This window comes from Cygnus atratus, chromosome 3 (assembly GCF_013377495.2).
Source record: "Cygnus atratus isolate AKBS03 ecotype Queensland, Australia chromosome 3, CAtr_DNAZoo_HiC_assembly, whole genome shotgun sequence".
NCBI classification, from domain to species: domain Eukaryota; kingdom Metazoa; phylum Chordata; class Aves; order Anseriformes; family Anatidae; genus Cygnus; species Cygnus atratus.
The window spans coordinates 18,986,785-19,009,323 of NC_066364.1; the positions used below are offsets into that span (position 1 = coordinate 18,986,785).

General features: G+C 40.9%; 1 protein-coding gene across 2 annotated transcripts in view; it reads right to left on the minus strand.

Annotated features, from left to right (window-relative positions):
* COLEC11 (collectin subfamily member 11) overlaps positions 1-22,539 on the minus strand; it is a 38,372-nt gene that overhangs the window by 4,326 nt on the left and 11,507 nt on the right. For both annotated transcript variants that reach the window (XM_050709890.1, XM_050709891.1), the window contains exons 2-3: positions 16,614-16,769; positions 11,392-11,463 (exon numbers count right to left, since the gene is read on the minus strand). In XM_050709890.1, coding sequence (XP_050565847.1) covers positions 11,392-11,463; positions 16,614-16,743 — 202 coding nt within the window. In that variant the 5' untranslated portion in view covers positions 16,744-16,769. The remainder of the gene's footprint in view (positions 1-11,391; positions 11,464-16,613; positions 16,770-22,539) is intronic.

Below are 22,539 nucleotides of genomic sequence, written 5' to 3' on the forward strand. Positions count from 1 at the left end.
ATGCAATGTAAAGTGAATATTAGAATGGCTTCAGGGGAAACAGAATTTGCACTGGAACAGACAGTTTCTTTTATCATCATTGTCTTCACAAACCAAGCTGAAGCATTGTTACTAATAAAATGTGTGCCACAGTCCAAGTATTAATGTAATTGACTTGAATTCCTCCCGAGCTCAAATAATAAAACAGATAAAACACGTCTGTTACATCATGCCTGGCTTTTCTGGGTGGCATTTCTCAGACATCATGAAAAATAATTATCATAATGGTGTGAATCTGAGAGAAGAACTTTAGACTCTAATAGCAAAGCCTCATTCTACCCCCATATCTACAATGCTCATCTTCAATTGTAGGGGATTAGCAGTTGACAGAAATTCATTTGCAATAGCCACTTAATAGAGTGAGTACAACAGGCTTACAAATAACTGAAAGTTTTGGCTTAAACCAGGACATTTATAATCAATCAACTCCACACGTAGTCTACGCTTGTCTCAGCTGCAACTAACATTTTATAGATTATTATTTCTAAATGATACTTCATTTCTGTCATTGGTTTAGAGAGGATTACATGATTTGATTTAGGTAGACTTTCTGAGACCTATGAAATGAGACCTGGCATTTTGTTACACTCAGTACATGGTGAGTGTGGCAGATTTGTCCTGATTTTACAGCCTCTGTGGCCCTGAGAGCCTTAGGAAATAATACCATATCACATTGCACATTGGTGATACTTTTTCCTGGGTGCAACACCCAAGAAAATCAATGCTCTGCCATCAGGCTTAGGCCTCTTTGTATTACACTGTCATGGAGCAACATGGTCTGGAGGCTGCACAGCTGTACAACTGTCATATGAGATAGGTTTTCTACTGTACCACATAATATTAATGGAGAGCAGGGATGGAGGGACTACGGGGACAAGAAGCCAAATGCCTCCAAAGGCACCCATCCTGCAGAAACCCAAGACTGCTTAGTATTAGAAATATTTAGAAATATTGATACTGTTTTGTTTTTTTTTTTTCAATGATTGTCTCAGCCAAGATTGTTTCTTTGCTCAAAATAACACCTGTTATACTATGTTCTGCTACACAGAAGCAAGGAATCAAACAATCAGGAAAGTTCAGAGGAAAATCTACCACATGGATCCAGTAACTGAACCTCTGTAAATTATCATAGGTCAGCCTCAGTTCTGGAACTACAACAACTGAAGATCAGTTGTCAGGATGTGGGTTTCAGCGCAATTGGACAGACAGCCACATACTTTCTGTGTTTAAAAACTGGATAATTTTATGACAGATTTCATCATTTCAGCCAAAGCTCAATTGGAGATGAAGCTGGACTATGGGGGACACTAATAAGAGTTTTATAAAATATTTTAAGAACAAAAGGAGGACCAGAGAAAACATCGGTGTGTTACTTGATATGGATGGTGATCTCACAAATAGGGATGCAGACAAAGCAGAGACTTTTAACACCTTATTTGCCTCTGTCTTCAACACCAATGATGGACTCTGGGACCCCAGGTTCCCAAGGCTGGAGGACTGTGATGGTGGTAATGATAAACTCCCAGCCAACCCTGAACATTTGCAGGACCAGGGGGTGTCGGTTGACAAGAATCTCAACATCAGCCAGCAATGTGCACTTGCAGCCCAGAAAGCCAAACATATCCTGGGATGCATCAAAAGCAGTGTGACAAACAGGTCAAGGAAAATGATTCTCTCCCTCCACTCCGCTCTTGTGAGACCCCACCTGGAGTACTAAATTCAGCTCTGGGGCCCCCAGCACAAGAACGCCATGGATATATGAGTCCAGAGGAGGACCATAAAGATGATCAAGGGGATAGAGCACCTCTTCTACAAAGACAGGCTGAGGGAGTTGGGGTTGTTCAGCATGGAGAAGAGAAGGTTCTGGGGAGAGCTTAGAGCAGCCTTCCAGTACCTAAACTACAGGAATGCTGAGGAAGGACCCTTTTCCAGGGAGTGCAGTGGTAGGACAAGGAGTAATGGTTTTAAACAAATAGAGGAGATTTAGATTAGATATTCGGAAGAAATTCTTTTCTCTGAGGGTGGTGAGGCACTGGAGAAAGTTGCCCAGAGAAGCTGTGGATGACCCGTCCCTGGAGGTGTTTAAGGCCTGATCAGATGGGGCTTTGAGCAACCTGGTCTAGTGGAAGGTGTCTCTACCCATGCCAGGGGCATGGGAACTAGGTGATCTTTACAGTCCTTTCCAATCCAAAGCGTTCTATGATTCTAAAAATTACTGCTCAAGCTGGATGCATGTAAGTCTATGCGGCCTGATGGGACTCATATCAGGGTACTCAGAGAGCTGGCTGTTTTCATCGGGAGACCTCTCTCAATTATTTTTCAACAGTCTTGGGAATCTGGAGAGGTTGCACTTGACTGGAAGCTGGCAAATGTGGTTCCAATTTTCAAGAAGGGCAAGAAAGAAGACCCTGGTAATTACAGGCCTGTCAGGCTCACTTCAGTGCCTGGTGAAATTATGGAGAAGATTATTCTGGGAGTTATTGAAAAACACCTGAAAGACAACACAGTCATTGGACCCAGCCAACATGGTTTCATGAGGGTAAAGTTCTGTTTAACAAACTTAATCTCCTTTTACGACAAGGTCACCCATCTAGTTGACCAAGGGAAGGCAGCTGATGTAATCTTTTTGGGTTTCAGCAAATCTTTTCATACTGTTTCTCACAGTAAACTCCTGAACAAAATGTCCAGCATACAGCTAGACAAATACATAATATACATGATATGGGTCAGGCTCAAAGGGTTACAGTAAACGGGGTTACATCAGGCTCATGGCCAGTCACTGGTGGGGTTCCCCGGGGCTACATTTTACAGACGGTTAATGTCAATGTTTTCATGAATGAATTGGATGTAGGACTAGAAGGTGTTTTGAATAAGTTCGCAGATGATACTACATTGGGAGGAGCTGCTGACTCTGTTGAGGTTGTGAGGGTGGAGAGGCCTTGCAGAGAGATCCTGACAAATAAGAGAGCTGGGCAATCTAATATGAAGTTTAACAGGAGCAAGTGCTAAATTCTGCACATGGGAAGGGGCAACCCTGGCTGTATGTACAGAATGGGGGAGGAGAGACTGGAAATCAGTCCCATGGAAAGGGATCTGGGGGTGTGTTGGTCAACAGCAAGTTCAATCTGAGTCAATAGTGTGCCCTGGCAGCCAGGAGGGCCAACGTGTCCTGGGGTGCATCAAGCACGGCATTGCTAGCCGGTTGAGGGAAGGGGTTGTCTTGCTTTGCTCTGTGCTGTGCTGCTGCGGCCTCACCTTGAGTACTGTGTGCAGTTCTGGACATCACAATATGAGAAGGACATAAAATTATTAGAGAGAGTCCAAAGGAGGGCTATAAAGATGGTGAAGGGTCTGGAGGGGAAGATGAATGAAGAGTGGATGAAATCACTCGGTTTGTTCAGCCCAGTGAAGAGGAGGCTGAGGGAAGGCCTCATGATGACCTGCAGCTTCTTCATGAGGGGAGTGGAGGGGCAGGCGCTGAGCTCTGCTCTCTGGGGACAGTGACAGGACCCAAGGGAACGGCATGAAGCTGGGACAGAGGAGGGTCAGGCTGGGGGTTAGTGAAAGGTTCTTCAATGAGAGAGAGGGTAGTTGGGCACTGGGACAGGCTCCTTAGGGCAGTGGTCATGGCAGCAAGCCTGACGGAGTTGAAGAAGCACAATTGGACACATGGTCTGATTTTTGTGTGGTCCTGTGCAGAACGAGGAGTTGGACTTGATGATCCTTGTGGATCCCTTCCAACACAGGATATTCTATGATTCTATTTGATCATTAGCTTTAACTTAAAAATGTAAATAGTGATATGTTTCAGAACATAACATGATCACCACTGAGAGATGTCTTCTGCATTTCTATACATCTCAAGCAGCCATCAGTTGATGGGTTAAGTCAGGAAGAAAACATTTTCTCTGAACTGAAAGAAGCCAAATGGATATGGCTTATTGGTCTAATTCATTACTGGCAAGTCCAACAATCAATGATTTCCCTCTGTTTCCAAAAAGGATCGGATTGAGCCACTACTGGATATGGACTCAATTTAGAAATTTTACCAGAAACCCAAAAATCGGTCTCTTATCCTGTATATTCTTACTGGAAGAATGGAAGTAACTCACTCAACCAGCTGGAAATCTATTTTCTGGAATATAGCTTTACTTTCAGAATAGATTCATGATTTGCTTTAAAGACACAATCCATGGGGCTATGAAGGTTATAAAGGTACTGATACTACTAGTGGATATTTATCCAGTATAGGTAGCATATTGAGAAGGTATTTCCTCAACAATCTCAAAAATACTACCTTGCCATGACTTGATCAAGTTGCTCTGAAAGTGACCTGTCTTGCTCTGGACATTTATGGATTATATATGAATTGCTTATGGATTACAGTAACACTGTCAGATGTTTGAATGTTTTCTGATGTATAATAACTCTTTTCAGGCTGCTATACCTAAAATTAAATAAACATATAGATATAATGCATAAATGAATTGTAATATATAAAAAGACTTAACTTTCTTTCTCATAAATACTACCCAGAAGACGAACAACTACTCAGTAATAGCCAGTAAAAACTACTTGGTCTGATAACACAAAAAGTGTGTTATCTCAAACAATGAAGACATATATTAAGTCTCCTGTGCTCATTAAAAGAACTGTTTGGATTTGATTTTCTCTTACAGTGACTAACCCCTGCTTCTACTCCAGGGGCTTGCTTATTCTGCTTCTTCTGCAGAATAAATCAGAAGGCTTCAAGAGAGACCAATCTGCCTTGAGGGTTTCAAAACTTTTTAAACCTTCTGTAAAGTCTTTTTTAGTGGTCCTGTGATTGCCAAAAATGCAGTCTGAAGAGTCTTAATGAAATCAGGAAGTGAGAGTTGGAAAGAAATGACGACAATGAAAGTAAGTCTCCATAGACCAAAACTAGGAAATTTAACTGAGAGTTTGAATGGAGAATGTGAAGCAAGACATCTGTCATTTCTCAGATGAAGGTGATATACACTGCAACCAATTATAGAAGACTTACAGGATTTCAGAGGAACTGAAGAGAATGAAATTCTAAATGATCTTCTTGTTGGCCTTTTCAGGCCTACAAACAAGAGAAGAAATAAAACCCAGAGATGAATGGTGGGCTACACAACTGGTGAAAAGATGAGGGTTTTGGCTCAGTACAGCAATATAAAAGGGGGTGTTCACACGGTATGGCCAATCTTTTCAGACAGGACTAATTGGAGCAGACAAGAAGGTGTAAAAACTACTTTAAAAAAAAAAAAAAAAAAAAAAAAAGAATTATGCCAAAGACAAATCCAGCAGAAACTCAAATTCACCATTTCACAACAAAATTGAACTGAGCCATGTCAAAGAGGAAAAGAGAACAGTAGTTTACTTGCCAAACTTGAGGGTTTGAAGACAAATCAGAAATAAATTCTTCATGATTTGGCACAATAGAAATCATGAAGACCTACCTAACAATATAAATAAAAGCGTCCCAATCCAGACCACAGGCCTGTCAACTCCAGTGCCATCTTTAACAGCAGTCGGCTAAGGATACTTTAAAAAAAAAAAAGAATGTAAGATATAGATAAAGCTTACAATGTCTTTCCACAGCATACCTCCATAGTCTTGCAGTCAGTATTCCCAATGCAAATATTTAGCCTGACTTGATGAGAATAAACAGTATTTTTAAAGGATATAATGATGTTACAGCATAGTAGTAATCTACTTTCAGGACACTTAACTTTTTAGAACCTGACAAGTGGAAACCAGAAAATTCTGAACATACCAGTAGACTATAGTACTGCTTTACACCTCATAAAACTGAATTATCCGTGCCACTGAAGGTTGGTGGTTGGGTAGGGAACAGTGACAACAACCCAGTTACATCTGATATGAACAAACAGTGGATAATCTCAGGTAGCATTTTATGAACTCATTTCACCAAGCATTAGCCACCTGAATGCTAGCTTTTTAGTCTAAGCTATTTTTCTAAGCTCCCTTGGTAGGCAACGGAGAAATAAACACCTCTCAGCAGTGATCCATCCCACTCATTATAGGCAGGTATTTTAGTGACAAAGTGTATCTTTAAATCTTGGCACAATAAACAGAGGGAAAAAAAGGAGGAAACTGTTATCTATGCTGACTAGAAGTCAGAAAGGCTAGAAAATTTGTAAAGGAAGCTATAGGTAGTACAAAAAAAAAAAAAATCCAATCTAGAAAGGCAGTGGAAAAGTTTAAACCATTTTAAAGTACATTCCAAACAAAAGCAATGGAAATAGCACGGTCCATTCCTGGAAGGGGATTTCCATTCAAAAGCACAGTTACACAAATAACTACACTTATAAAATACGTACCTTGCCAGAGTTATGTTAAGAACCTAATACCCAACTTGTTCATATCAGTGGTCCCTCTGATTCAACACTCTGATTACCACAGAGACAGCAGGAGGTGTAATACAGAGAGATCATGCAACCCTGGCTACTACCTGCAGTCCACTGCAGATGAAGATGCTAAATCAGTCTCTCAGAAGCTTCAGTGAGTGCCTCCTAACTTGGATATGATGGACCTAGTGAACAGCAGGTCACCTTACAGCTTTCATGATTCTGCAGACATCAATCGTATCCTCCTCAGACTCCTCCTTACATCTGGAAGAGTCTCAACCTGTCCAGCTTCTCCTTACAAGGCAGTTCCTCCATCTTCAGATTTCTGGTGCCTCCTTTCTAACCTCCTGCGTAACAAGCCACACTTGTTACTTGAGATAGTGCATGTCAGGTTTTGATACAGGGCAAAATCAGCTGCAAAGAAGAGCTTCCTGTTTTGTTATTGTTATCTTTTCTGATGATGAGCAGAGTTTGTTGGCTTTGGGACTGCTGCTAATGATTTGAAAGAGGTTCTTGAGTTTTAAGTGACAGTTCTATTGTTTGGCATCGTGTAATTATGGATTAAATTATGTATCCCTAAGGTCCCTATGCAATATATTTATTTACACTGAAGCCCATCTGCCATGTTCTTGTCCACTCAGCTTAGCACTGTTTTTCTCAAAATCCCACTGTGTTCTGATGGAACTGAAAGATAGTTTTGAATAAGATACCCACTTTGTGAATCACAACTGTCAATGTCAGGACTTTTATATGGAATTCTGCCTGCAGCACTCCTTAGCGAGCAATAAATTCGTGTAAAAGTTGGCTCAGAAATGTGCAGAATTGATTGATTACATATTAATGAGCAATCAGTAATACTAAAATATAAATTAAGATATTATTACCACTCTTTAGAATTTGATTATACAAATGACTGAGCACTCTGGCTCCAATCCAGATAAATTAATGAGTCTTTTCTCATACTTAGAGGCTATGTCTGTACTAGTAAGCTAAATGCCTGGGACAGTTTCCTAGCACTGAGAAACAGGTGGCCAAGAATGGGACACTCCACGGTTGTAAATTGTCTTTTTCTTCAAACCAGGATAACCAGTTGCAAGCTGTTCACTGTGTTAGCTCCCAAAATGTGCCCAAGAATTATCTGAGAAAGTGTTAGCTGCCACAAGCCAAAATCACACCATGGACTGTGCTAACACTGCAGACGTAGAGAGAGTTGTGTTCCATGCCCAACACTATTGTGTGACTGTACTTAACATACCCATATAAACAAAGCATGATGTATAAAGGCTGGAATGAAAATATTAAAATAATCTATTTTCAAATGCTTGTGGCTCTACAAGAAATTAAATATCTAAACACATTTTTAATGTGCTGCTCCTTTGATTATGGTTTCCAACACTAAGTTCACCCTCTCCTTATTTTGATTGACATAAACAGAATCTATGCTACTCTGAGAATATTCATAGCATTGTATTGTTACTGAAATATCTGTTCAGAATTTGTAAACATGTAAGTTTTGGTCTCACAGATAGGATCAAATCTAAATCAAATAATTGACTTCACTCCCAACTTGGGAGTGTGCAGTCCAGCTATCAGAGCAAGTGGAAAAGTTATGTCCATTAACCTCACACCCCAAAACTTGCATTGCACTACACATTACTTTTGTCTGAATCAGCCATTTTACTTGATCCAGTGCTCTATGCTTTACATAAGGCTAACACAGTTTTAAATTCTGCTGACATGCTATGCATCATAATTGACCTATACAATTAATTATAAGCAATGAAGAAAGTAAGTGGAATTTAACCTTAATCAGTGCCCAAAGACATCAGGATGTCTGATGTCACCTGAAATATCAGGACACTTAGATTTATTTCAAGAAAGCAGCAGAAAGTTTTAATGGTTATCAATGTCTGAATTACTAAAATATGAAAATATTATGAGGAAAGGATATGATGAAAACATTTGCGGAACTTTCTAATTTTGAGATGTTCACTTCAGGTCAAATATACCATAAGAAAAACATTTCTTATGTATGTTATTTATTCACTGATTAGTATACTCCTAATTTCAATGAAACTAAGCACATTTCCTTAGGATGAACTTGCCTAAACAAAACAAAGAAAGGGAAACAAACAAAAAAAATAAAAAAATAAAAATATGATTCTGATATTGAAAATTGACAACAAAAGTAGAAAACTCTCCAAACTTCACAGAACAGTAATCTTTCCCTCATGTAAACCATCACTTACTCAAATAGCAGCAATATACAATGAAATGCAGCAGTTTCCATCCATAGAAGGAGCCAAATACTAGCCCAACAAGACAGCAATTATCAAATTTCAATAGAAATATGCTTAAAAATTACAGGAGGTCAAATGTGTTAACACAGTGACTGCAGTTTAACAGACTACTGCACAGAAACAGGGCTGCTGTATTCATCCATGTATGCTTATAGAATGAGTAAAATGCAAAGTGAGGCAACGATTTTATCATTCATTACTCACCAAGCTATGCATTAAGTACCTGGATCATGGATCTAAGCTTTCTACCAACTGAGATTTTAAAATGCTTGGCCAGGAGTATAAAGGACATCAGTGATGTATGCCCATCAAGAGATCAAAAATAGAGCAAAAAAGCAAAGCCAATAGCAGGTCACAAATGGATATTAGATAATCTGCTCAGGAACAGTTGCTGAACTGGTTATTTTTGAGAACACTGTACTGAAATTTCTTACTACGCTAAGATATAGGTGTTTACAAAATATTCCAAGAACATATACACATCAAGTCAAATCTGGATGCAAAAAGGAAAGCAGAAAAAATATGTTGCTACAGAAGCAGTAAGGAACTTTGCCTGAAAGCACAGCCTGGAAAAATATTATATAGAATGCATTAATATTTAAGTTTCTTTCATCTCTTTTCTGTTTCAAGTACATTTTCTTGCAGTGAATTTTCACTTCAATGTTTCCTCATGCAGTTGCATCAGAATTTTTGACTTTTGGAGATATTAAAAAAATGGAAAATTATCCTAATTATTAGAATTCATCAAGCTTTCCTTTTGACAATAATTTTCCAAGTAAATGCAACATTACAATATAAAATTATATAAATTAGATGTTACACCGTGCATTGGCTGATCATACAGCAGTACTTCCATTTCTCAGCCAATTCAAAACATTTTGAATACATTGACATACATCAATCATCAAGTCCAACTCCTGGGTCTACACAGGACCACCCCAAAATCAAACCATATTTTCAAGAGCAAATGTTTATTGAACTCCAGCAGGCTTGGTGCTGTGACCACTTCCCTAGGGAGCCTGTCCCAGTGCCCAACCACCCGCTCGGTGCAGAACCTTTTCCTAACACCCAGCCTGACCCTCCCCTGTCCCAGCTCCATGCCGTTCCCTCGGGTCCTGTCGCTGTCCCCAGGGAGCAGAGCTCAGCACCTGCCCCTCCTTTCCCCTCGTGAGGGAGCTGCAGGCCGCCATGAGGCCTCCCCTCAGCCTCCTCTTCGCTGGGCTGAACAAACGGAGTGGTTTTATTTAGCCTGCAGAAGACAAGGGTAAGAGGGAGACCTAACTGCAATCTTCTGCTACCTACAGCAGTTTTGTAGAGAAGATGCAGCCTTCTCTTCTCAGAAATGCACAGCAAAAGGACAAGAGGCAATGATCACAAGATAAAAGCACGAATTTTTCAATTGGCCCTAAGGAAAAGATCTTTCATAATGAGACTGGAGAGAAGGCCTATCAAAAATGTTGTGGAATCTCCACCCTTGGAGATTTTCAGAAGCCTACTGGACAAGACCCTGAGCAACCTGACCTAAATTTGAAGTCTGCCCTATTTTAAGCAGGAGATTGGACTAGATGACCTCCATATCACCTTTTAATCAAAATTATTCTGTAGTACTTTTACTTCTCTTCATGCTGCATTACCTTGTAGGAGTTGAAATTTTAGTTTGCAATATTTTTTATGAGAGTCATCCTTGAAGGCTACATATTCATATGGTAAGTACACAGACTGAACATACACACCTTATGGGAGTTGTAAGTTTTTTAATGCATTTTAGGGGATGAGCTCTATCCATAGATCTTGGTCCCAGGAGAAATTGCAAATATAAGGTTTCTGTAACTGCCCAAAAGAACTACGTAATGGATCATGCATCGTCATAAGGAAGTTACTACTGTGAATGCTTTGAAAGAAGGCTTGTAAATTAATTTTGGTAAAAACACCAACACTCTGATGACAGTAATGTCAAAAATTTCATTTCAGTATTGAAATAAAAGGTTTTGACTACTCCTAATACGATTTTTTTTTCAGAACATGCAACTCCTTAAAAATATATATATATATATATATATATATATATGAAGGTCACATTTCCTCCCTGTTTCAGGAGGAAAACAAATGTAAATAGACAGAATTTCCTGTAAGACGGAAATGCTGTATTTCCCCCAGCTCTGTAACTGAATACGATTGAGCACTATTCCTCTCAAGAGCTCCAAATATTTTTCAACTACAGTGCAAGCAATGTTAATACCATCTTTCCATAAATACTACTGAACTGTGATCTAAGAAATGTGGAATCACTCATGGCCACCCCTGCCTATTAAGGCTTAATACCTTCCCACAATGGTTTTAATTAAGGTATTGTGAGTGTTCACATTTACAAACAAAAGGAAACTACCTCATGATTTCTTCCCTCTGCTACAATATGAGGTTTGCATTTGCAGAAGGCATTATGATGTCTTTCTTTATTAAAGACCTTACTAAAAATCAAGAAAAAACATTTTTCCATGAACCTTTTGGACCAAAAACAACAGCTAGTTTACAAATGAGTGTGTACGGTACATGAAAACACCTAAGGATGGTTTAGTGATCCAGCAAAGGGAGAGAGAATTCTCATCGACATTGCCTCAAAAGAAAAGGTAGTATTTGGTCAGTATTTACTTTCAAAACATATTTTCTCCTGGAGTTACCTTTTTCTCCTGGAGGCCCAACCCTGCCTGGACGACCTGGAGCACCTTTTTCCCCCTTTTCTCCAGCCTCCCCTGTTGACAAAAAAGGAAATAAAAAGAAGAATCAAATTAAGCCAGAACTATTTTCAGTTGGTGTCAGTGACGAGTGCTATTATCCTCACTGAAAACACAAGCTTATTATAGCATGGGGAAAAAATAAAAGCAGATGAAACCTGACTCAACAGCTTTGTTTCATGGACTTTTCTGCAATGGACGTAGAAACTGACAAAACCAAAGTCAGTATGTTATCAAACCCTCGTGATTCTAGTTCCGTGGATGTTACTCATATCACCAAGCCCCCTCCAAAAACACCACCACAACACAATTTTTTTAAGCAGAAGCTTCAGAATCCGGCCTCAATGTAGCACATGTTCATGTTCATTCTGCCACCATGTTCACCAAACATTCTTGAGTTTCTACCAAATGTTGTCCCTTTTCAGCAAAACGTGCTGGAGGACATGTTTGTCTCCAGTGAAAATGGCTTGACCGTAACCTCAAATTACAAAAAGGAAAAAAAAAAAAAAACTTTATTCCATGTACTGAGTAATGATGGATCTATAGGAAGGCATTGGTACATCTGTCATTTGCAGGATAATTTCTGAGGATTAAACAACAGTTACTTAATCTGTGTTCTCACATACACCATACCTTTTAATCTTTGTGGTCTGAACCATAGTGCATTGTACTTATAGTCACATGGCTCATGGTACGTGATATGTATTCAGCATACTTAAAACATGAGTTTATATAAATGTGTCCCTCGCTTGTGTCTTTCATTGGATATTTGGAGATGCTTACATTATTTTGCCCCCTACTGTTGTTGTTTGCCAGGGACATAAAATTAAAAATCTCTTGAACAAACAGAAGTTTAAAGAATGATTTTCAAAGTGACCTTTATTAAAAAGATGCACGTGAAGGAGAGGAAAGTTCTACGACTTCCACAGAAAATAAAATGTCAGAATCTGAAATCCAGAGCTAATGCAACAGGCTTAATGCCCCAACTCTGTATTTCTGTAGAGAGTAAACATTAGCTGCTCTCCAGGAAGCCAAAGTAAGCACCATAGCAGGAAGGTAAATGGTTATCGTGTACCCCTCAAGCTCTCCGGCATAGCTGGAAGATGCACTTTAGAGAGCGACCATGTATAAACAAGCTGAAACATGGCATGTTTCAAACATGCAGCCTCCAGCCCTCTCTCCTTGTTGTAGACATAGGGGGCTGTGAGCTGAACTCAGCCCTTCATCTGTTATATTTTCCTTCTTCAGGCTACCAGCAAGATCCAGCCCATCTTCCCTGCCTTCAGACATGCAAAAATAGGCCATTCTCTGACCTTAATGAGGACAAACTTCACATAATCCCCAGTGGACAATATTGTTAGTATGAAACAGGCTATTATTTGGCACATTTGGGAACGTCACCTTTTTTTATTACCAGGTAACCAATAGTCTTTGTATGATTGTCTTTCCCCCCTCAGGGCTGGTTATGAGTTCTTTGCTTCCCAAAGATAAATCCTGACAATGACTTTTTCCCTCCTCTCTGGAGGCTCAGAGCAGGCTATTACAGCCTATTGCTTTACATGTTCTTCAGAGTGAAAGCTGTGCATTAGGGATCAATAAAATAGATCACTCCTGCTTCAGGCCATTACACTTGCCTGCATTTATTCCTATAATAAGATGACACTGCATTCCTTACTGTGGATGTTTAAGAAACTTTCCCTGGGAGGAGATTACCCCATTACAGGCCCTGCTACAGACCACTTTGCAGGTTTTGTTATCAGCTGTTTTAAGCAGCAAGACCTCGGCTAAAAGGGTCAGTGGCCAGTTCAGCTTTGCAGCGTGTAAGTCCCTGTTTCTGCTATATGTACCCTGAGTACTGGGCAGGTGTCATAGACAAAAAAAAAATCCATCAAGGAATTAAATATATATATATATATATTATAAATATATATTGTGTATAATTAACATAATTTTTTACCTCTTTTTTCCTGAATTAGGAATAACAAACAAACAAACAAATGAACCTCAGAAAAGACACCTTTGCTCCCCTGGTCCCTTTCTGGTCTCCAGTCCCTGTGCTGTACATCACACCCCATCCTTTCAGTGCAGGAGGAGCCTGTGCACTGTGATTCCTACTCAGTGGCTCCAGTTTAGCTTCCTCCACCAGTTGCAGTCCCTTTGCAGCTGTACCTCCTTCTCAGACTCCTCTCCATCCTGCCCGGGTGGCTCTTTGTCCCAGCCCTGCTACATGAATGCACACCTCCTTCCTCGGTGCTCAGCAGTGTCTGAGGCAGGGTGAGATTGCCCAGCAGTGCTCCCCAGTGTTGTGATGCCCCACATCCCCAAAAGAAATCAAGCTCTGGTACCAAACCGAGCTGCAGCAGGACCTGAATATCAAGCACAATCCTGACATTACTGCAGACTTTTTGTCCCGTCATCTCTGAGAGTAATACCTCATGATTCCGATGACATATCTTACTACTGATGTCAATTTGCCTTCTCATGTGAATTCTTTGGTACAGGATTTATCCCTGATTCTGTTTGCATCATGCTTACCTTGAGCTGTACTATCTACTGTAATAAAAATTGCATGCCAAATATTAACTCCATAAGCTATTAAGCATTCCTTGGCTGGTGATAACTTTCCTTCATTACTCATATTCCCTGTGTAAGTAGAAGCATCAAGTGTGGGTGTAAAAAAAAAAAGAATATTGTTTTTATTTATGTAGCATCAATTTTTTTTATGTATTGCATGCCATGGAGACTAAGATAATTCCTCCTTTAGATTCTGGAAGGGAGACAAAACAAGGTGGCGAAACAAGAAGTTAAGCCTTGAAAGATTTTTGTGTGTAATGTTTTTTCTTTACAGTAAGTTCAATCTCATGGACCTAACAAAAGAAATGGGAACTTAGGAAGAATATGAATGAGCAATATAGTGAGGCCTTACCATCCATTTCTTCTTCACACAAAATGCACTTTTCCCATTATTAATATTGTTGGTTTTCTAAAACACGGATCATTCTGCTGTCTGGATTCTCAGAGACACGGTATTTTTCCCTCTCACGTTTCATCTTTCTGCTTTATAAAGTTGAGGTTTGAAAAAAAAAAAAAAAATGCATCCCAGACCTAAGCCACTGACCTTAAACTCATTTGTGCCTTTTTTCTATTCTGGGTGTCTTCACTGGTTTTCATCATCTTCCATTTCTACCTTCATTCTCATCTCATCCCCCTTCCGATAACCTTTTATTCTGTGGGGTCCTAATTGGCTTTGTGTTATTTTCTTCTTTTTTTTTTTTCTGGTTTCCAGTCTCTGCTCAGTCTCATTCTTTGTGCCCTTCTTTCCTCTTTCCCCTTTTATCTCCTACTGTTCTTCTAAAATTTCTACATTTCACTCCTCTACCTTTGGGTACTTTTTCCTGGTGTATTTTTCCATCAGCCCCCACTCGGGCTCCACTCTCTGCACCACCTCTTAGGCCTAGCTTCCCCTTCTACTTTTACCTTTCACACATCCCGTGGTCTCCCTCACTTCTTCCATGTGCTCGCAGTACCCATTTTTCCCAAATCCCAACAGGCTCATGCCTGGCAGTGGGGAAGGGGTCTCTGTTCTTCCATCACTGGAGATCTTGCTCAGCAGAGGAGGAGCTGGGGTAGAACTAAGAGCCACAGTGAGCAAACCCCACATTGTGTGGGAGCCAAAATCTGGGCACACAGCCTCATACATGCTCAGTTTGAAGGCAGCCTTGGCCACTGAAATGGGTTGGAGTTGTGCCGGTGGGGGACAGCAGCTTCTCATTACCAATTCTCTGAGCCAGTCCCCCCGACAGCATAGCTGGGGCAATGACAGCTTTTCAGAGACTTCACGTTAACGGGGGCTGCATCAGGCCATTTTGTGCTTCACTGGATTTGTACATCAATCTCTCTCACTTTCACAATGCCTTTAACTTGTGAAGCAGAGTGAAATCATTAGCACATGATGGTTTTCAAGCTTCTTTACTGCTCCCTAGTTCAGATTTGCCTTCTGGCAAAGGGCCAAGATTATTATTGCTATGCTTATATGTTTAAAAAAACTGCTATATACAATAGTAATAATGGTCCTCTCGTAACAATGGTAATTACAGGTGTTAATTTTGACTGATTAGACAAATAGGAAAACTAAGGCAAAGAAGTTATAAAGCCTGACTATGACTGACAACGACTTTGTAATGAAAGATTATCATGATGCTCCAGTTCCCAGTGCTGAGGCCTGATCATTTGATGGATCTGTGTAACTTTACACAATGCATATTTACCTTGATTGTGTTGTTCTCTGTGAGTTACATAAACAGCACTACCTTATACCTATTCCACTGCAAATATATCAGAGTGAAACAACTTTACTCAAGTCTTAGTCAAACTCAGAAGATTTGGATGTAACAGGCGAGAGCTGTTCTTCCCGACTAGAACATTACCCTCCAGTAGAAATACCATAGCCTCCAAAATGTACATTACAGTTATTGACTACAATAACGGGGCTGGGATTTCACACTGTAATGGATGCTTTTGCTTTAAAATGCTAAATTCTTCCCAGATGCTGATTTCCTATCCAAGGCACTTTAGTACATGTTTTACTATGGAAAGATCAATAATTTATTATGCCATATTTTGGGGGCATAATTTGTGAAAATGGTGCTTTTCTCCATGGAAACTATAGAAATGCCAAAAGACTAACTTTAATTTTTTATTCCTGCTAAAAGGTACTTGGGCATTTAAAATCAATGGAAATTTAGCCCAAAGGAAGACAAGTTTAAGAGTAGAAAATACAGAATACTTCCCTTAGTACATAGCAAAATGGCAATGAAAACCTCTCCAGGTATAACATACAGCCTGATTTTACAGTATGTTTTTCTGTGTATGTGCACCAGTTGTGTGCATAAACACAGAGAAAACAACTAGGCAGAGTATCAGAGGAACAAACATTAAAGATCAGAAGCAAGTTTGGGAAACTTTGGCATGCGTTCTCTAAGCCATGTTAATTTTAACAGACTTAAGTTCATCTTAAGGACCTTAAAACTCCATGTATAAGGAGGCTACAAACTGGACAAATAAGAAAGACACCTTCTTTGTCTCTGTAAGAAGCTGTCAGTGGTGCAAATTAGCCTGTTAGAAAAAATGGATTAGTATTTGAATGATGGAGTAGACTTCCACATTACCTTTGAGGCCTGGGACAAGGATTTGAACAGAGCAGGAGTCCTCTGCAATATGTTGAGGATATCCAGACCTTAGCAGTGACAGGAAGGCAAGGCTAATTAGACTCACCAAGAAAACCAGATCTCTCTTCATAATGAGCACTTACAGGTCACTGACTCCTAAACAAAAGAATGAATAAACAGTTATAAGAATTCCAAAGACTTTCAGCAGTTTCTGAACATACGCAGCAGCCTACTACAAATACAATATATTTTTGTGTGCCATAACCCACACAGCATGAGAAGGATGTGTGCAGGTCCTCCAAGCAGGTTGCATGTGCCACAAACATATGTAAAATATGTAGCAATGCATTCAGCAGTTTGTTTCAGTGCTAGACCAAGATAAAGCTCAGAGTAAATTTAATTAAGAAGGAGAAGATCAAGTAAAGACAATGACAGGCAACTCTGTTCGCTATTTTTCATTGTAGGCAGGGATCTGGAAGTGTCAAAGGAGAAAATCTAGTATACAGACTTGCATTGAAAGATGTCAGTACTAAGTTGTCACTTAGAAGGAGTGCATAGTGCTCTAAAGAGGCAATTCAGTAGGTGATGAGACCAACCTAAAGGCCTGAAATTTCTCTTCCCATCTGCCTGAGCACTGAAATTGTGCCCAGCAAATTGTCTGACACAATAGCCCTCTTGTAACTCAGCAAGAGTGGGAGGGAGATAATATTTCACTACATCATGCAATGAAGTTACATCAGAGCCTTCAATAAATCCTGAAAAGATTCACCCCTGAAATATACCCTCATCTAAGCTTACAAGTAAAATGACTTGCCTGATATTAGGCTGTGAAAAGATCTCTTGAAAACAACAGTACAGAAATGGAATTTGCATGAAAAGACGATGAAAAGCTGATATTTAGGAGGTCTACAGAAATACCCTTTGACAAAAGCGTTATTTATGTACTTCTGATGTTTTTCCAGTCGTTCTTTCACCAAGGTTTTGTACTGCACAAACAAGCTAGAAGTTGTATCAGGGTTTCAAGACAAAGTATCCATGGATCAGTTTTTATAGCCCTGACAGAGCTGTGGGCATTTTACATCTAGAACAAGATTGGCCTGTATTACTCTCCACTTTCTTTTTTCCTTCACATAGTAGGGTTAGATAAGGGTAAGGGTAGGAACAGTACACAGGGCTGTACATCCCAGCATGCTGGGGTCGAGGAGGGTGGATCTGTTATTTTAGGGGTGGTCTGAAGGAATAAGTACCCTTCAGCAGCAACGGGAGAACAAGGAGCTTCAGGGTGAGAGGGGGAGCTGTTGAAGCAAATATCAAAACATAAGGGATGGAGCAAGAGGAAGGCAAGCTGCCCTCCACGTGCAGCAAAATACCATTTTGCCTATTCTATTCCTTGCTCTGATTTTAAATTCCACCATCCCCTCTATAATGTTTTGTGGATGTGTCAGCAGCAATGGTAAGTAAACGAATTTGGAGCTGCGGGAATAAGTTAGTCCCCTGAATTGCTGTCCATTTTGTGTTTCCATTATCCTCTAGGAGATAACACAACTGGACCACAGCAAAGGAGTCAGCTGGGAACAGATTTCATCTCCCTCCTCACATGGGGAGGGCATAGCATGAATTACAGGGTAGGTTGCTCTCCCTCACAATGCTCTCACCACACCACCTGATGCTACCTCTGTACTGAAGGGCAAGGGTGGTCCACAACGCACCCTGAAATTCTCGGTTACTGGTCACCCAGATCTGGGCACAGCAGAGTATGCTGTGAGCCCCTTGTGACCCAAGTCTTCACCAGCTTTCCCTCCAAGAGAGAGCAAGGTGCAAGAGGGGGATCAGGCCTGAAAAAGACAGGATGTATGCACAGACCTGGGAAGAGTTTGTGGGTCAAGAGACCCAGGAGAATGTGCCCCCCAAAAAAAAAAAAAAAAAAAGATTCCAATAAGCTGCAGTGTAACAATTTTATTTTTAAGGCTTCTGCTTCAGTTTTATATTAGCTTTTAGTCTAGCAGATTATAAAACAGGCAATCTTACAAGAGATGTATTTTGTACCCTCACAACATTCCTGCCAGATTGCTAAATACTAATGTCATTTACAAAAAGTCTCTTCTCATAGCTCAAGGTGTTACGGTGTAGGCTCTGGAGGGACAACACTCACACATATACAGATGTTTACGGTATTTCTTTCCCCTTCAAGAGTGCTCAGCTCCCAAAATGTTGCTTATGCTGCCGTAAGTAAGATGACTGCAGCTCATGCATACATATCTAAATCAGCTTTAAAATACCTAGCTCAGGTATTGCTAGGAGCACAGAAACCCACGGAAGTACAAACCTCAGCATGGGCTGCTCGAATATTTAGGCCACATTAAGTTTTGTCACAACTGCAGCAATATCACTCGCGGCTTCCCAAGACCACAAGCAAAATTGGATTTTTCTACCCCAAGGATGAGGAACCAGAGCTGAAGGAGAAGGTATATAATAAAGATGGACCTGAGAAAACAAATAGCAGAAGGGAGGAAAAAAAAGAAATAAAGATAATGGAAATATCAATATTGGATACAAAACTTCTAGTGCCATGGAGAAGCAGCAACCAGCCCAGTTCTCCATGGCTCTGACAGACAAAACCAGCAGGAAAATATTTGCTGTGCTGCTGTTCTCTGCTGTCATAGAGGTTGCCTTCTTTGCCCACCTACAAAGCCAGCCCTGCCTGCCAGAAACCAGGTCAGGTCACCGGCCACCTGATGGCTCTTTGCTAAGGTTATGCAAACCACTGCCCACATCATATCGCTGTGATAGCACTCTTCTCCCAAATGCCTTCATGTGCATATTGAATTACTTCAAATACGTTAGGTTTGAATCCAGCCACATTTCCCCAAGAGGAGATCCCAACCCACAGGTAGAAGGCACTATATCTTAGTGAACTTGACAGCTTAGAGGGGCTCACAATATCCACAGTGGATGGTCATGGCTCTATTTGACATGTCCATGATTCACAAGACAGCAAGTGAAAAAGAGAGAGACAAAAAATAGCCAAGAGGAAATGTTAAGAAAGGTAGAGTTGGTAGAATAGACTCCTTCCAACACCTCAACGTGTTTATCAGCAGGAGCCACCTTTGAGGGATGGGGAATGGGACCATCCTGAACCAATAGCTAGAAGGGATCTTCAAAGATCAAGTCCCACTGCCCGACCTCTTCATGGCTAACTTTAACTTTTTACATTTGGAGACCAGAACTGTACACAATAATCAAGTTGAGGCCACACCAATGCTAAATACAGCGGGAGAATTACCTCTTTAGACCAGGTGTCTACATTGTGTTTAATGCACCCCAAAATGCAGTTTGTCCTCTTGGCTGCAAGGGCACACTGCTGGCTCCTGTTGAGCCTGCTGTCAACCAACACCCCAAGGTCCCTTTCTGGATGTTTCTCAAGATCTTCCCTTCAATGTCTGGTAGGGCTAGACTTAGTGAGGGCTTCAGCATTTAAATGTCAGTGCTGGAAGACTTGAAAGTGAGGGGGGCTGTACAAGAAGAGGCTTTGCAATGCCGAGTTAGGACCACCACTCCTTACAGGGGAAGGCATGGAGTTGTCACTGCCTCAGCCAGCCAGGAGTATTGGCAGCAACTCATGGCTAGAAGTCGCCTTCCAACACCTGAACATAGGTATTTATCAGCAGGGGCCACCTTCGAGGGTAGGCAATGGGACCATCCTGTACCATAACCATATTGCAGAAACAGGGGACGTGGGTCCTGCCTCAGCCCACAGCTACAGCCCCACAGCCCAAGAGCATGGCTGGTGGCCAGCCTGCAGGACATCCCACCTTTCCCTGAAGCTGAGGCACTTTGGGAGCCAGAAGAAGATCAGACAAAGGCTTTCAAACCAAGCAGTTCAGGTACTCAGCTGAAAGCCTGAAAATCTGTGCAGTTTCAGCACGAGCATCCAGCAGCTGGGTGATAAGGATTCTTGACAGATGAATAGGAGAGGGGAATGAAACGGCCTGAGATAGAAGGAATTGAAATTAGGAGGGTGCTCCAGTCTCTGCATCAGTGGATATAAAAGCAGAACCACCTCAGCCAGTTACATTTTATGAGGCTTCAAACATACCCAGACTACAACTGAAAGATCAAAGCCTCAGGGTATGTTAAATATTCATCTGCCTTTGCAAACTCCTACGCAGCTTAGGCATGAGACAGGCATCGAGCAGCAGAGAACTGGCAGGGCTGCTTGGTGGTTCTGCTCAGCAGCCAAAAACGAAGGATTTTCTCATCACATGAAACATCCCATTCACCATCCCCTGCTGCTGCTCCTACAGAGTTTACAAACCCCAGAGATACCAGGGATGCACCTCACGCTCCCTCATGATAGTCTGACTCTCCGACTCACACAGAAAATGGACTGTCACAGCACAACCTCGAGGGAACCATTTTAGAAAACAGCTCCTTGGTTTTGGGCAGGCCACAACACCCGGGCCCCATGTGAACACTCAGAAAATTACCTCAGTCTGAAAAGAGTCAGTAGCATAGGAAATCTCTGAAGAGGCTGCAGATTAAACACTTTTATAGAGTCAGCAGCTGCAGTAAAGGGACAAATTGGTACTAGAAATCAAACCAGAAACACTGTGGATAACACTTTTTCCACCTTTTCCTTTCCTGCTTTAAGAAGAAACCTTCTCTTCCGCAGCTAAAATGGCCTTACATGGTTGAAATAAAAGTTTGATCTCTGTGTATGTACTACAGAAGTACCTTTCATTTTAAAGTCCTAGAAAATTCCTTGTCTTTCTACCTTATCTTCAAGTCCTTTCAGACCCAGACTCATAAAGCCATTTAGAAAATTAAAGCCCACTGAAAGTAGTCCTCAGAAAAGGGTGCCAGTGTGTTTTTCAAACACCATCTCAGTCCTTGTTTTGGAGATTTCTTCAGCATTGGAATAACCAATATCAGGAAGAAACCCAGCACTTGTAGAAGTATGAACACTTTCACACACACTATCATTGAATGGTTTGGGTTGGAAGGGACCTTAAAGATCACCCAGTTCCAACCCCCCTGCCATGGGCAGGGACACCTCCCACCAGACCAGGTTGCTCAAAGCCCCATCCAGCCTGGCCTTGAACACTCCCAGGGATGGGGCACCCACAATTTCTCTATGCATGGGTTGAGTCAAATTTACAGAATCTATAATGGTGATCATTAAATCAGAGCAAGTGGAAAGCTTTGAAAAAAAAAAGAGAAGGAAGAGGAACAGGAAGCATTTACATGATTTTCCATTAAAAAAAAATAAGTTAGCAACACACCTTTAAGAACAATAATTTCATAACAACTTTGGAGACATAGCAGCTTTGGGGAATCTGCCTGGGTTACTGAGAGATGAGATTTATGGAACCGGATTTCAAGTTCTTTCAAATCCTTGAGAGAGCACTGGGGAACACCTGAGGCAGAGCACACCAGAGGCTTGCTAGAAACAATTCTGGGGCCAGCCAGGACAGCTGGAACTGGGTACTCCTTGAACCACCCTGCTGTGGATGGAAAGCTTCGACACCACTTCAGCCAGCAAAAGGCTCAAGTGTGAGGACCCTGCAAATGCCAGCAGCTGCTCTACAAGGGCCAGTGGCTTACTGAACTTGGTTAGTTTGGACCTAGAAGCAGCAACACAGGTGTTCTGCCTAGCTGAATCCAAGTCACTGAAAAATGCAGAAGGAAAATGATGCTCACTGGCATTAATGCTTAGCTGGTCAACAACAAAAGAGACTATAGTCCTCTATAATCCTACACAATTCTTCTTTAAGGTTATTATTTTAATTCTTCTTTGATTTTACTGACTTATTTTCTCTTGAGTTATAGAGAATAAAATTTAAAAAACATAATTATGCTCCGTTCTCAGGGATCTGAGCTGATTTATCTGCATCCTGAGTTGACTATATTTCCTGCTACAGACAGA